The following is a 16,022-nucleotide window of genomic DNA, read 5'->3' on the forward strand; positions in this document are numbered from 1 at the left end:
TTGTACACAACTCTTTCAGTGACATAACCAGACAGAGAACAAATACCCCTCTGAAAGGCAGCCTTATCGAGTCCCCTGAACCATGATATTTCTTTGATACATTAGCATCACCATGGAGTGCTAGGTGATCAACACATCCCAAAACCTCTGGGACATCTTGGGGTCTTTGTAGATAGCATGTGTTGGGTGTATGATGGCAACTGTAGGCCAGTAACAAGGGGCAGTGAAGGTGATGGAGGTGACTGCTATACACACACTTCCTGTGGTGATGGGCTTGGTGGGTCCTCTGATGTGGCATAGTTCTAAGTTGTGTGTTGAGTGGCTTATGTTGATGCTGGGTGGGTGTGCTGAGCTGTGAAGTGTGTGTGTGTGTGTGTGTGTGTGTATGTGTGTGTGTGTGTGTGTGTGTGTGTGTGTGTGTGTGTGTGTGTGTGTGTCTAAGTGTACCATAAATGACTGTGTGTGCTGTCATTTGGTACGATGCATCTAGGGTCTACATTTATATACACATATTTTTTTTCATTTTATCGTTAAACTTTCTTAAACTGCGACCAAAGAGAGACGTCCACCGGGAACGTATTTTCTAAGTGGTGATAAGAATTGGAATGTTCCAGGAGGGGGTGTTCCTTGGTCATATACTATGGGGAAACTCATGTAAATTGTATAAAAAGGGATAACATTAAATAGCAAGGAGTTGTTAGAGTGTGTGTGTGTGTGTGTGTGTGTGTGTGTGTGTGTGTGTGTGTGTGTGTGTGTGTGTGTGTGTGTGTGTGTGTGTGTGTGTGTGTGTGTGTGTGAGAGAGAGAGAGAGAGAGAGAGAGAGAGAGAGAGAGAGAGAGAGAGGTGTGCACTGCTTCTGCTGGGTAGGGAGATGTGGGTATGGGAGGATGGTGGATCAGCTCTAGCGTTGGAGAGCAGCGCCGACTACAGCCATCAGCATAACCATCAGTAAGCTGGCTCTTAGCTGTCCTGAAGAGGCAGTCGTCTCATGGGCTGGGACAGGAACTGCAAGAAAGTGTGAGAGTCAGGAACACATAATTTCTGTTATGTATTGGAGAGATTGGTCAAGGACAGAAATGAATTGGAAAAGCCTGTTTATAATTATGTTACTAGAGAGAGAGAGAGAGAGAGAGAGAAGACACTGGTAGCAACAAAATATTAATGTAGATGAGTTTGATGGATATATTAAAAGCATGATTATGTCAATTATTAATAAATGAAGAGGACAACAATGATGACACAGTGCAGAAGATATGAATTACTCAGGAAGAGAAGACTTTATACATAGCTATTGACTGAGTGATAAAATTATACAGTTCTTTAAATATCCTTTATAAATTGATATAAGTACTTTGCACAATTAATCTTTATATGCAAGACTTTGGAATCAAAGGTTTTCTTGCCTGTATAAAATAGTTCTGGAAGACTCACCAATAACACCTGAACTAGTGAGCACATGAATTCCTTACCTCCTTCAGACACAGGTGACTCGTGGATCTGGTCTCCTGACCCGTAGCCTGAGGAACCTTCATCGTAGTAACTCTGATAATACTCGTACTCATCATCATAACTGGGACTGCCACCTCTGTTGTGGGACTCAGCTGACATCTCCATCCCAGGTATGTCCACGCCTGACCCCGAGCCGTCCATCTGATTGTAGTGGCTGCGGCGGGAGTCTGACTTGAGCAGCCACGTGAGTGATGTCACCACCAGCTGTGTGGAGGGGAAACGTCAGCCATGACACCACCAGCCTGTTTCACTCATGTCCCCACCAAAATACTTCAGTCAACCAATCATCAGCCTAATTCAGATCAATTAATCTACCACCAGCCTTCTTCAGTCATCCATCCAACAGCCTGCTTCAGTCATGTCACCACCAACCTAGTTCAGTCATCTCACCGCCAGCCTATTTCAATCAACCCACCCCCAGCATGCTTCAGTCATCTCTCTAGCACAGTGCTTCTCAAACTTTTCTTTGTGAGTACCATTTAGAGGTCCTGCACAGTTTCCACCTACCATCTGGTTTCGGAAAAACTTGATCTCAGCAAATACTACCAGTTTATTCACAAGTAGAACACACAAATGGACTAACAACAAGGATCACAAGTCAATTTAATGTGAAGGATCACCAGCTGATCAGTGCCATATTATCTTGTGTAAAGCAATAACATTTCCTTCTGAGATGTGAATTAATCTAATTTAACTTAAGTTTGCATACGGTCCTGTGCTCATGTGCCACCTGGAAGGCCTTCACATACTACTACTGGTAGGCTACGCTCACCATTGCTCTAACAGCCTACTTCAGTCATGTCACCATTAGCCTACTTCAGTCATATCACCACCAGCCTACTTCAGTCACGTCACCAGCCTTCTTCAGTCATCCCCCCATCAGCCTACTTTTCTGACTTCACAACCAGTTTATTTCAGTCACTCCTCCAACAGCTTACTTTTTTTTTTTTTTTCTTCTTACTTCACCACCATCTTACTTCAGTTCACTAAAATGAGGGTGATTGACCTACGTATCTATCTATATAAATACTCGTACCTCACCTAAACACAGACCTACAGATGTCATGTTACTTTCTTTATTTTTTTTATTTTTTTTTTTTTTTAGAGGGTGAAGGATGTTTAGGTTCAAAGAAGTTTATGTGCTGTACGGTCTGAGTGTAGGTTGGGCTTCCTCACTCGGGGCAACAGTTTCCTAACGGGTGGGCTTTGAGATAGGAGGTACCCCTTTAGCCCATAAATTCCCTGAAAAAGCCCACATGGTATGGTGTGTGTATATATATATATATATATATATATATATATATATATATATATATATATATATATATATATATATATATATATATATATATATATATATATATATATATATATATATATATATATATATATATATATATATATATATATATATATATATATATATATATATATATATATATATATATATATATATATATATATATATATATATATATATATATATATATATATATATATATATATATATATATATAGAGAGAGAGAGAGAGAGAGAGAGAGAGAGAGAGAGAGAGAGAGAGAGAGAGAGAGAGAGAGAGAGAGAGAGAGAGAGAGAGAGAATCAACAAGAATCCTACCTCTCTCTCTCTCTCTCTCTCTCTCTCTCTCTCTCTCTCTCTCTCTCTCTCTTTCCAGTGCCACACCAAGTCCAGTAAAACCAGCTGGGCGCGTGTGGGTGTGTGGAATGTGAGAGCGATGGGAACCAAGTGTGTGTGGGAATGTCGTGTGGCTAATTTCACTTTGCATTACACTACTCCTTTTTACCACTCCTCCAACAGCATTATCACTGCTGCCAGGTTGAGTTGCGAATTTTACATCTTAAATTCACCCTTAACATTACCCTGCTTACTTTAAAATTACCGTCTGTTAAAAAATCTACTTTCTAGAGATCATTTATATGTATGTATATGTAAGAAAAGTATTATCTTGATATGTACGGTGATAAAATAATATAAAATGAAATAATGTTACTCTAATAGTGCTCAAATTACCCTAAAACAAGGTCATTACACTGCATCTGGCAACACTGAGTATTAGAGTTTTTGCTTCTCTTTGTTTCCTCATTCTTCTAATAATTTCCTTCTTTCCCATCTTCGTCTTCATTGTCATCATCATCTGTTTGTTTTCATCTGCCTTCCTCAGTTCATTCTTCTTCCCCTTCATCACAGCAACGATGGTGATTGAGGTGAAAGCAACAGTAATGACAGTAGTTGTACGATGCCCTCCCATTCTCCTATCTCCGCTATATTGCTACTGGAGTTGTGATTCCTTTAGAGAGACAATCACCACCAACAACGATACCTTTAATATGAAGCAAATATAATAAAGTGACAAACAGCGCAGGTTACAGAGACTTACCCTACGGACGGCCCTTAGCTCCTCGATGAGAGAGTAAACAGAGGTGTCGGGCTTTTCAAGTCGGACCTCTGGGTTGTACTTTTGGGCGTGGATTCCAACACCTGCAGCGGTCTTGGTGTACCTGTAGAAGATTATAAAGAGGTAATATTGAACTCTCCTCATTCCACCTGTCATTTTTTCCCTTCTTTCAAGTATCAGTACATCTTTCCCGAGTGTTAACCCCTTCAGTACTGGGACGCGTTTTTACCTTCAGTTTTGGGTATGATTAGACGATTTTATTTACATTAGAAAGGGTCTCTGGAGTTTAAAAGATTGATGCTCTGAGTCTTCACCATTTTAATCCCCACATGAGTTTATGAAGGTGTATAAAATCACCAAATAAGCAGAATGAATATGAATGAAGAGGTGAAGTAAATGGTATAGTTTATTTTTCCTCTTTAAATATAGTGGTGCATGATTCTTTCTCTCCCCCCCCTTCTCTCTCTCTCTCTCTCTCTCTCTCTCTCTCTCTCTTTAACACATTAATGCAAAAATGTGCAAGTGTGTGTTGAACAAATGCCATTTTAGACGCTGCCAAGGAGAACAGTTGTTAGTAGGAGTTACTGCACGTGTTCGAGAGAGAGAGAGAGAGAGAGAGAGAGAGAGAGAGAGAGAGAGAGAGAGAGAGAGAGAGATTTGGTCCTATCGTAGCAAAATTTCGTAAGTCTTCGTGTGACCTTCCTCCCTCTCAGATTATCTTTCCAGGACGACAATGAGTTTTCTGTGGAATCCGATTGCTTTGGTCTTCTTCCTCCTCCTCCTCCTCCTCCTTCTCCTCCTCCTCCTCCTCCTTTTCTCCTTCTCTTTCTCCTCTTCCTCCTTCTCTTCCTCATCTCTGCTAAGGTGGGTTAACTCTTTTCAGACTCCGTGTAAGGACTTTTAACTCAACCAGAAATAGAAGATGAGGAGGAGGAGGAGGAGGAGGAGGAGGAGGAGGAGGAGGAGGAGGAGGAGGAGGAGGAGGAGGAGGAGGAGGATAGTGTTAAGTCTGTGGAGCGCCTAAGGTCACATCAGTGTGTGTGTGTGTGTGTGTGTGTGTGTGGAAAACAAAGTCAAGTACATATATCAGATTCAGTTACGATTTAATAAAATGAACAGAAGCAGCGGCAGAAACAACAACACACAATACGTAATCTCTCTCTCTCTCTCTCTCTCTCTCTCTCTCTCTCTCTCTCTCTTACATCCAGTCCAACACCAGTTCCTCCTCATCAATCAAAACCCTATTTAGTTCACATCCTCTTTCTCCACCTCCATCACCACCACCAACACCACCACCACCATCCCCACCATTTTTCCCGTTTTCTGTGTTCTCATTCTCCTCCTCCAAGTCCTCCTTCTCCTTCCAGCTTTTTTTTTTTTTTCCTTCATTCCTCATTCTCTTCCTCTTTCTCGTCGCTCTAATTCTTGTACTATTTTGCTCATTTTCTTTACATCTTCTCATTTCACGATCTTTTACTCCTTACGCATCTTCACTTTTTTTTTTACTTCTTTCCATTCTATAGTAGCCATTTGTTTAATTTATTTTTATTTCTTGTACTCCTTGTTTTCGTTCGTCATTTGTTTTCTTTTCAACACCTTTCTATTTCTGGGATTTCTTGTTTTCTCGTCCTCCCCAGTAACATCCTCTCTCTCTCTCTCTCTCTCTCTCTCTCTCTCTCTCTCTCTCTCTCTCTCTCTGCACTTCCATTCCCCGTTTTGCACTACGGCAGTCGCTTTATGGATTTTTGTTCTGGCACTGAGCATCTCGGCATAACCTTCACCGTGTGTCTTCACCAGGCAGTAGAGGCGTTAGCTAAATGGCCACTGCGAGAGAGAGAGAGAGAGAGAGAGAGAGAGAGAGAGAGAGAGAGAGAGAGAGTGTTTTACTTCCTTATTACTCCCGAGTCAGCCTTTGACCTAAGACACTTCTCAGGCTAACACAAACACGCTGCAGTCTCCAGTTTTTAGAGACCAGCTGTTTCTTTGTCTGCCTGTCTTTGTTTGTTTGTCTGACTATCTATTAATTTGTCTGTCTGTTTGTTTGTCTGCCGGTCCGTTTGTTTGTCTTTGTATCTACTCGTATTCATTTGCCTGTCTGTCTGGCTTTCTGTCTGTCTCGGTGGCTGTCTGAGTCTGGCATTTATAATTACTGCATAACAACAAGTCCCATTAATGAAGTAATTACACACATAAATCAAGTTATTAATATGATGATTTGACGTTACTAATTTCTTTGCTTTTGACTGCAAGTATGGGCACGCACACACACACACACACACACACACACACACACACACACACACACACACACACACACACACAAAACTACAACAACATTATTAGTATCAACAACGCAACAACAATAACAACAACGACAACAATAATAATGATGATAATAATAATAATAACAATAATAATAATAATAACAATAATAATAACAATAATAGTAACAATAATAATAACAATAATAATAATAATAATGACTATAACTTATTAAACATGAATTGATGGTTCCGTAGAGTTTCACAAGGCGACAAGAGAGAATGGATATCAGGAGTGAGGAGTGGATGAGAGAATAGAAAGGACAAGGATGAGTGAGAGAGAACGAGGGAATAAGTAAAAAGATGGATGAGTAAAATGAGAAGAGAAGAGAAAGGGAGGTAAAAGGAGAATCAGAAGAAAATAAGAAGAGAGGAGAAAGGAGAGAGGGGAAGGTTAAGAATGGCGGGACGAGGATGAGGGGAAGATGAGGGGAGAGTTTGAGGCTAAAGTAGGAAATATGCACTGAGTTAATTTACTTTTACCATATACAAACATATCCAAACTTCTTATACTGTACCCTTGGTCTGTTAGGGCGTCAAGCATTCTCTCTCTCTCTCTCTCTCTCTCTCTCTCTCTCTCTCTCTCTCTCTCTCTCTCTCTCTCTTTTGGGCGAGTTCAGCTTTACACTTCTTTTCACATTAAATTTTATTACACAGTGTTCTCCTGCCTCTTTTCTTTGTTTTGTTCTTAAATGCTCTTTATTTTTCACTTTTATGGACAAAAGGCTAAACGCTCTTGCTTCCCAGGTAGTGGAGACCTTGCACGCGTTTTAACTATTCTTGTGAGGAAGTGCAACGGTTTCTAAGTTTCAAGAAATTAGTTTAGGGTCTTGAATGTGAAAGAAAACATATTTAACAGCACAAACCGCGAAAGTAATTATATGTAAGACTGACAACAGCAAAATGCATAATTACATAAAGATCAGTCAGGCTAACTATTTTCGCTTGGGTGAGACTAGTTGCGATAGATTAAGTTGTTTTGTTAAGTAATCTAGTCTGCATGATATCTTATGTTTAACCTCTTCAGTACCACGACGCGCTTTTATATTCATTCTGCTTACAATTTGGTGATCTTATACAGCTTCAGAAACTTATGTGGAGGATTGAAATAGTGATGACTCTGGCCATTAATCTTCTGACCTCCATAGACCCTTTCTAATGTAAATAAAATGGTCTAATCGTATACGAATCTCAATGTGTCCCAGTAATGAGAGGATTTACTTAGCACAATGTAGCGATGAATTTCATGTAATATATTTAAAGTTTTCAAAATAAGATTCATAATTACAGGGGTTGTTAAAATCGAGCCCCCAAAAAAAAAAAAAAACACCTTAACTTTAAACTTTCATTAAAAACATTATCTTCATAACGCAACGAAAACAAGTGACGTCATGACCTTAATCTTCAGTGAGAAATGACGAGAGTAACAAAATGAACACAAAACAAACTAAGGGAAATGGTTCCAGGTGTTGCAAAGAAGCTTTCACAGAATATCCAATCCCCCTACTCTCTCTCTCTCTCTCTCTCTCTCTCTCTCTCTCTCTCTCTCTCTCTCTCTCTCTCTCTAAGGAATGATGATTGCACTCTTGTGACACGAAACAGTAACTCCTCCTTCCTTCCTCCTCTATTGCGGTTCAATAATTAACACGTGTCTTAACTGCTTCTGATATCTCACACGCATCTGCCAAACACACACGCAAACGCGCGCACACACACACACACACACACACACACACACACACACACACACACACACACTCTTTTTCAGTAACATTTGCACTCACTTTGAATGTTTTACTTATAATCTATAGTTTTATCGCTCCATTTATCCTCTACACTTCTACATTCTTATTTATATCTCTTCTTCCTCCCTCACACGAACCACACGTCCCCAAACACACACACACACACACACACACACACACACACACACACCCTACCATCACAACCACCACACTCCACTATCCATCCATTTTAACGTAGACTAGATTGTGTGCTTTTCCCTGGCGCCTCCCATGGGCGTCTCTTGTCCAATTTTTATCGACGGACGTAAGGGTTTTGGCTGTGGCAGGGCTGAAAGGGTGAGGAACGTGGAACAGAAAGCAAGAGTCCAAGCAAGGCACGGTTTTAATAGTTTCCACATCATTTTTACCGCTTCTTGACTATTTGTATTGTAAGTTCTATACACAACACTGAAGTGGCTGTTATTCTTCTCGCCATTGTGTGTTGTTGGTTTATTATTGAACTAGACTGACTATTGTATGCTTGGAGGGTTGCCGATTTGAACTCTTAGCTTCGTCCTACTTTCTTCCTTGTTTGTGTGTGTACGTATGTGTGTCGCAAGAAACTTTATGACGACTGCGTGGACTTAAGAACTTATATCTATATTTGTATGTTTTATTTTTGAGTTGATTCTATTGTGTGTGTGTGTGTGTGTGTGTGTGTGTGTGTGTGTGTGTGTGTGTGTGTGTGTGTGTGTGTGTGTGTGTGTGTGTGCATTTCGTTATCCATGAATGTTTGAAAGTTTGCTTCGGTTTTCTATTTTGTTGCCGTTTCCCTTTTTTATTCCTTCTCTCTCTCTCTCTCTCTCTCTCTCTCTCTCTCTCTCTCTCTCTTTCCAACCTGACCTGTCCTCGCCCATACATTCCATCTTTCTGGTCTGACCTGCTCTACCCTCAAGCATTCGAAGCGTCCCTGGTATGTTAATAGATGCAATGATATACTGCCACTTTCGTCCCTAAGAAAAAGAAGTTGGGATAAAGTTACCTTTTGTCTAATAGAAACAAACTGGTCTATCTTTAATTGTTTTCTAAGGTATTGATTACTGCTCCACGCCCTCTCTCTCTCTCTCTCTCTCTCTCTCTCTCTCTGATGGCCTACCTGCTGCCCGTCACTACACGGAGTCCAATTAGCACACCTGAGAGCCATCCCTTTACCTGCTTCCTTCCACTCACCTGTTCCTTCCCACCACCTGCCAAACTGACACATCCAAGGCTCGTGAAGTGGGCTAAAAAAACTCTCTCTCTCTCTCTCTCTCTCTCTCTCTCTCTCTCTCTCTCTCTCTCTCTCTCTCTCAAGAACCAACGACGAGTTATTTTAAGCAAAGTCAAGTGCCATTTACAAGTTCGAGGTGAAATATTTTAGTACTGAGTTTGAAAGGACCTATTTTGGTTTTATATTAGTCTGATGTAGAAGTTCTGTAAATTTTCATATATTCACTCAATATTGGTTACGTAATTACAAAAAGAACATGCAAATTTGGTTTTTACTCGTACGTGTCTGTCTCTGAACGTCATTGTAATTTATTCACGTTAAACCAAACGATAAACCAAACCAAAAAAAAAAAAAACGATAAACCCCCCAAAAATATATATACAATTCATACACTAACAGTCAGTTTTCGCACGGTCTTCATGGGACAGTCAAAGGATAAGGGATGAGGAATAGATCACACTGCCACACTGCTAATGTATCTAGTGCTTGCCTCAATTCTCAGTCCTGTGATCTTAGAGTCTATCATTTGTCAAGGTCTTTAAGATTGCCAAAGGAAGCAAGGACGTGGATTGAACGAAAGCGTAAAACAGTAGAAGTGAATGGAAGTTACTTGACTGACTACTTACTATGTTTCACCCTGCGACACCTCGGCTTTCTGGCTGCTAAACCTTCAGCTAAATTAGTGACTCTGGATTCCAATTCGGGCGTGATAGACGGTGAATAACCTAATTACATGTTCTTCCCTTACAGACCTGTCGATAGCTACTAGTGGATGAACCTGCCTCTCTCGTCTGCGGTTCTTTGTCAGAGTAAGCCAAAGGGATTAAAGAGTGATATACTGTACAGTGTTGCAGACAAGGACACATCAGTCAAACATCTCCACCTGTTATTTCTCACTTTTCGATAAATATAGATTGGTTAACCGGTATTTAGTAAGAGCAGTTAGATCATCCATATATCAATTTCCACTTAGTTTATAGACATGAAATCCATTGGACTCTCATAATTCTAATAGAGGAAACTGTACTCAATCAAAGACATAATAGCAATATAAATCATCTTTTTCCTTTGATTTAACGAGTCCTTAGAGTATGCTCAGCGGGGGAGGGCACGGAGAAGAGCAGAGCGGTAAGGTGCAACTAATCTTGTACTACGTCTCATCTGTACTTTATTCTACCTGTGCTCTTAGGAAATACTTTTCATACCTTGAGCTAAACCTATTCAATACTGGGACATATTATTTAATTTTGAGATTTGTGTATGATTAGATTATTTTATTGACATTAGGAAGGGTCTACGGAGGTCAGAAGATTAATGGCCACCGTCTGTTTTGATCCCCCCATAAGTTTCTGAAGCTGTATGAAATCACTAACTAGTAAGAACAATGAATATGGAAACGCGTCATGGTACTGTAAGGATTAATTCCACTTTTCTGTCCCTTTACTATAACAATTTCGTACCCTTTCCTTCATTCTCCTCCCCTTCCTCTCTCTTTCCTTCCAGTACTTCCACTTCTCTTCTCTCTGCATTTCCTCCTGACATTTCTCTTTAGTTTGTAGATGAATTTTCCATGTATTCAATCCTCTTCTCTCCCCTTCTCTCTCTCTCTCTCTCTTTCTGCCTCCTTCAAGCACTTCCTATCCTTGCCCCTCCACTTCCTCCCGTCCCTTGATGGATGATCCGTGGAATAGAATACAACCTCATCCACCAAGTCGCCTTCCATTAAAACTTTAGTCACGCTAATACTTCTCCATCCACCTCTCGTCTCTCCAGGTACACACACACACACACACACACACACACTCTCTCTCTCTCTCTCTGCTTTCCATCTCTCCTATTTCTCCAGGCGCTCTTCTCTCCTTCCTCCTCTCCTCCTTACATGGGTGAGTTCTTTCACGAGAGCCTCTCCTCTTCCTATTCCTCCTCTTCCACCTCTTCTTTTCCTTTCTTCCTTTCCCCTTGCACGCAAACTTCTACTTTTCCTCTTAGTGGGATGGAGGAAATAGGGAGAGGAGAGGAGAAGAAGGAGGGGTGGAAGAAATGAGGAGGAAGTGGAGGAGGAGGAAGAGGAAATAAGCCGATAAGTAAATAATGACCGATATCAAAGACTCTCTCTCTCTCTCTCTCTCTCTCTCTCTCTCTCTCTCTCTCTCTCTCTCTCTCTCTCTCTCTCACTCAGGAATAACAAGGTCAAGTCAAATGCTACTAACACATTTCCAAGGTCAGCAAACACTCTTAAATAAGACACGCTTCTCTTGACTTCCTTCCTTTTCTCCTCGTCCTCGTCGTCCTCTTTTTCTTTCTCCTCCTCCTCCTCCTCCTCCTTCTCGTTTTCGTCCTCGTCCTCCTTATCAATGCAGGTCACGTATGCAATAGTGTTCCTATCTAGATTTATTGTCGGTTATAAATAAGAAATGGAATGGGTGGGAAAAAGTGTGCAATTATGTAGGTGTTGGGATTGGTTGTGGAGGGTCCGTCTGTCAGTCTATCCGTCTGTCTCTATCTATCTGTCTATCTGTCTGGTCTCTCTCGTTCTCTCTGGTCCAAATGCATACGTGATTGATGTGTTGCAAGCTGATGGGTTTTAGCTCTCTGTGTATAGACATGCAATACACGGTTGTACACAGTAGTCTGCTTTCTCTCTGTCTCTCTGTCTTTGCCTCTGTCTGTATGTCTGTCTGTCTGTCTCTGTCTCTGTATCTCTCTCTCTCTCTCTCTCTCTCTCTCTCTCTCTCTCTCTCTCTCTCTCTCTGTGTGTGTGTGTGTGTGTGTGTGTGTGTGTGTGTGTGTGTGTGTGTTACGAGTTTCAGGTCTCGTGATGACAGGATCTGTTTGCACGGCTCACTGGTTCGCCACTGTGTAATGGTGTACAAAGGGATGCAGAAAGCTTACTCACACATCCCACACATCATCACCCACACACCCTCACACACACACACACACACACACACACACACACACACACACACACCTACAATGAAGATCCTGGAAACTGAACAGGACATTTAACTCTATCACGGCTATTTGGATGATCTTCCCTTAATTACTGACAATTCTGAGACATCTTATTTTGTCTTATATTCACCTTCAAATATTGTCCTGGCACGAAATTACAAAATCCGTTCTTTTCGTCTCTAAAAAATTATCTGCTTAGTTTTGTGAATTGTTACGTAGCACAGTGAAATTACATATATACGTAATAAAAAGTGGTTATGAAACTGATTACTGTGTCACTGGAACAGAGCAAATGATCATGTTGTTAGTGCCGAGTCAACAGAGAGCTTTAATAAACTGGATCAATCGTTTTGCGAGGGATAGTGGATGGATTCGTAGTGCCTCTCTTTGTTTTACACAGGTAGTGCCACGTGCAGTTTCTCGTATGGTTTTCATAGTATTATGTTCTTATACTCAAGGACGTGGAAACAACAACACACACACATACACAGACACACATTTACCCACCTATACATACACCAATACACCAATTTAATCATACAATACCCACACAGACAATACAATACACACACCCATCCAGTTGCCAACATCCACTAACATTCACTCCCAACATCCACACCCACCATCGCTGACACACTTACTGAGCCACGCGCACACCATTCCAGCAGTTCTTGTCGTGGGCGTGCAAGTTTTTACAGTGGGTCTCTGGCAGCGTCGTCCACCAGAACCGTGCTGCATCCACCGCACCTGCAGCCCCCGTCACGCTCTCCAGTATGCGTCTGCTGGCACGTTCTTCCCGCTCCAGCTCCTCAGTCAAGTTTTCTTCCTGCTCCTGTCTCTCAGCGTCCGCCTCTGTGAAGGAAAGATGGTGTTTAAATGGTTGCCAAAAAACGATCAAGAACAATAACAATAACACCTTTTGCTATGAAAATACATGAAACGTAAGAACTACATGTATCATTACTATTATCATTGCTACTACTACCATCACCACCACTATCACTACTACTACTATTACTACTACTACTACTACTACTACTACTACTACTACTACTACTACTACTACTACTACTACTACTACTACTACTACTGTTGCTGCTGCTGCTGCTACTACTACTACTACTACTACTACTACTACTACTATTAACATCACTACTACTACTACCATTACTACTACTACTTGTCATCGAAATAAAAGTAAAACACCGTCTCATAACACAAGTTCGGACAAAGTTTGAATCAAAAGGAAGGGGGACAGTTTTTGTTTTCACTTCCAAGAAAGAAGCCGCACACAATCTTCACACACACACACACACACACACACACACACACACACACACACACACACACATACACACGCACCAACCAAAATGACAGCAAGAAATCCCATCATCTTTCAGAATGTGGAGATTACGAGGAATAAAAACATCCTTTTGTTTGGGAAAAGAGAATTTCAAGTTTGTATGATCTTGAGTTCGAAATAATCTACGGTTTTTTTTGTTTTGTTTAATTTATTAAAAGAAAAATTCGAACAGCGACCATTCACCATTCAATCATTTCCTCATTACATCCTCAAAGTAAAACGAAAATGATTATTACTATTTCATCAACATTTAATTACCTCGCCAGTCTGTTCCGTCTTTCCATTCATGTTAGAAACACACACACACACACACACACACACACACACACACACACACACACACACACACACACACACACACACACACACACACACACACACACACACACACACACACACAGTAACCCCTCACTCACCACCTACGTAACAAAATTTACAAACACATAATTTTTCTCCCTCACTAACTTCCTCGATATATATTCACTTGTCCTCCCTCTCCCTGTCTTCCTTCTTCATTTACTTTGCGTTCTTCTTCATTCCTCTTACACTTTTTACACGTGCCAAGTCCACACATCCATTTGTCTGTCTAAATACACCTACACACACAGGCTGAACTGACACACGTAGACACACCATGTCCACACCCACTACCACGTATGCATACCTCCCTGCCACACACACACACACACACACACAGTCCTTCACTCTTACACTCATAAAAAAGTCGTATAACCTGCATTTTCTTCCACTGTTCTTAAATCTTTCCCATCCTTAAGACCTCCAGTGTGGCGACAGTTTAGTTACACAACAGTCTCAGTTCATCAGAGGAGATAAAACAGCCGGGAAGACTATGAGCACAGTGGAAGTGAAGCGTGGTATTCAACTTGTAGCCATGACTGTACACCCTGCTCTCATCGATACCCTGGTCACTGCCCCACGAAGGTCACCTCTACTGGGGTGTTTAACTCATCTTCATCAGCAGACGAGACGAGTGGCGGGGAGAGAAGGCTAAGGGAGTTGTCTGGAGAGGGGGAAGGGTGCAGGGAAGCTGTCTGAGAGGAGAGGAGAGGGAAGGAGAGAGGAGGAGAGGGGTGATGATTAGTCAGGGAGTGGGAAGGGGACCGGGTTGTGATGACTATAAAGGGGAAAGGTGCTGAGGAGATGGTGTGATGATAATGTGAGGGAAGGAGTAGGGTGAGGAGGGAAAGCTTGAGGGGAATGTGATGATTATGAGGGGAGGTTAGAGATAAGGAAGGAGGAGAGGGAAGGCGATGAGAGGGTAGGGGAACAGGGCAACATTACCTCTGCTTCATAAAAAGTGCCCCAACAGGTGGAGGACAAGCTTACAGTAGTGCCAAAGCTTCTGGTGCACACACACACACACACACACACACGCACACACACACACACACACACACACACACACACACACACACACACACACACACACACACACACACACACACACAACCTCCACATCTATATTTAGTCATACATACACGAGGACTTAGGCATACTAAAAAGCAGCTGCATGCGCGCGCGCGCACACACACACACACACACACACACACACACACACACACACACACACACACACACACACACACACACACACACACACACACACACACACACACACACACACACACACACGAGAGAGAGAGAGAGAGAGAGAGAGAGACTCACTTAACTTGCTTCTAATCACACAATTCGCCAATCACAATAACAAGCACGTCCACGGTCACCCAGGCATCCCTAATCACCCTGAACCACTGGACCTTGGTTGACCCTCAGCGACCTATCTAAACCGTATAATTGGCGCATCTCGTTCCTGCCTGTGTGACTTTTTTTACACGACCGTCCTGTACGAGTTTCCAATTAGAATTACGTGAAGAGATCCTATTTGAGGTCATTTTGAGGTTAGTTAGCTTAGTAGATTAAGTTTGATAATGTTCTTGCTCAGTATAAACGTTAAAACTATTCTTATCTGCTACAGTTAGTCTTAAAGAAGGTTCAGTTTGGTTTGGTAAGGTTTGGCTTCGTATAAATGTTTAGCGCTATTAATTCGATAACTCTAATTAGCTATGGTGGAAGTTATCTGGGTTTTCATGTTTTCCTGTATTAGTTTCCTATAAGATTACGTGAAGATCAGGTATTACACTTTACTTAAAGAGGGTCGAGTTAGGTTGGCTTTGGTTAGGTTCGGCTTGTGATCATTTCAAAAGTATAGCTCTAGGTTTTCTTTTATTTCCTTTATAAAACAGGTGGGGTATGATATATATATATATATATATATATATATATATATATATATATATATATATATATATATTTTTTTTTTTATGTAAGACGGGAAATCCAGCAAAGAGAGAAAAAAAAAAAAAAAAAAGACTAAACAAAAAATTCCCACTAAGATGCCAGTTCCCGAGCAGGTCCGAGAGAGTTAACCAGAAAAAAACTGTC

At 41.3% G+C, this 16,022-nt stretch overlaps 1 protein-coding gene across 2 annotated transcripts in view; it reads right to left on the bottom strand.

Moving 5' to 3' along the window:
* Positions 1 to 332: 332 nt before the first annotated feature.
* Positions 333 to 16,022, bottom strand: part of LOC123506765 (glypican-5-like) — a 237,394-nt gene continuing 221,704 nt past the window's right edge. For both annotated transcript variants that reach the window (XM_045259084.1, XM_045259083.1), the window contains 4 exons: positions 12,838 to 13,048; positions 3,909 to 4,029; positions 1,470 to 1,713; positions 333 to 1,005 (listed from right to left, as the gene is read on the bottom strand). In XM_045259084.1, coding sequence (XP_045115019.1) covers positions 902 to 1,005; positions 1,470 to 1,713; positions 3,909 to 4,029; positions 12,838 to 13,048 — 680 coding nt within the window. In that variant the 3' untranslated portion in view covers positions 333 to 901. The remainder of the gene's footprint in view (positions 1,006 to 1,469; positions 1,714 to 3,908; positions 4,030 to 12,837; positions 13,049 to 16,022) is intronic.

Source organism: Portunus trituberculatus, chromosome 20 (genome assembly GCF_017591435.1).
Source record: "Portunus trituberculatus isolate SZX2019 chromosome 20, ASM1759143v1, whole genome shotgun sequence".
In the NCBI taxonomy this organism is placed as follows: domain Eukaryota; kingdom Metazoa; phylum Arthropoda; class Malacostraca; order Decapoda; family Portunidae; genus Portunus; species Portunus trituberculatus.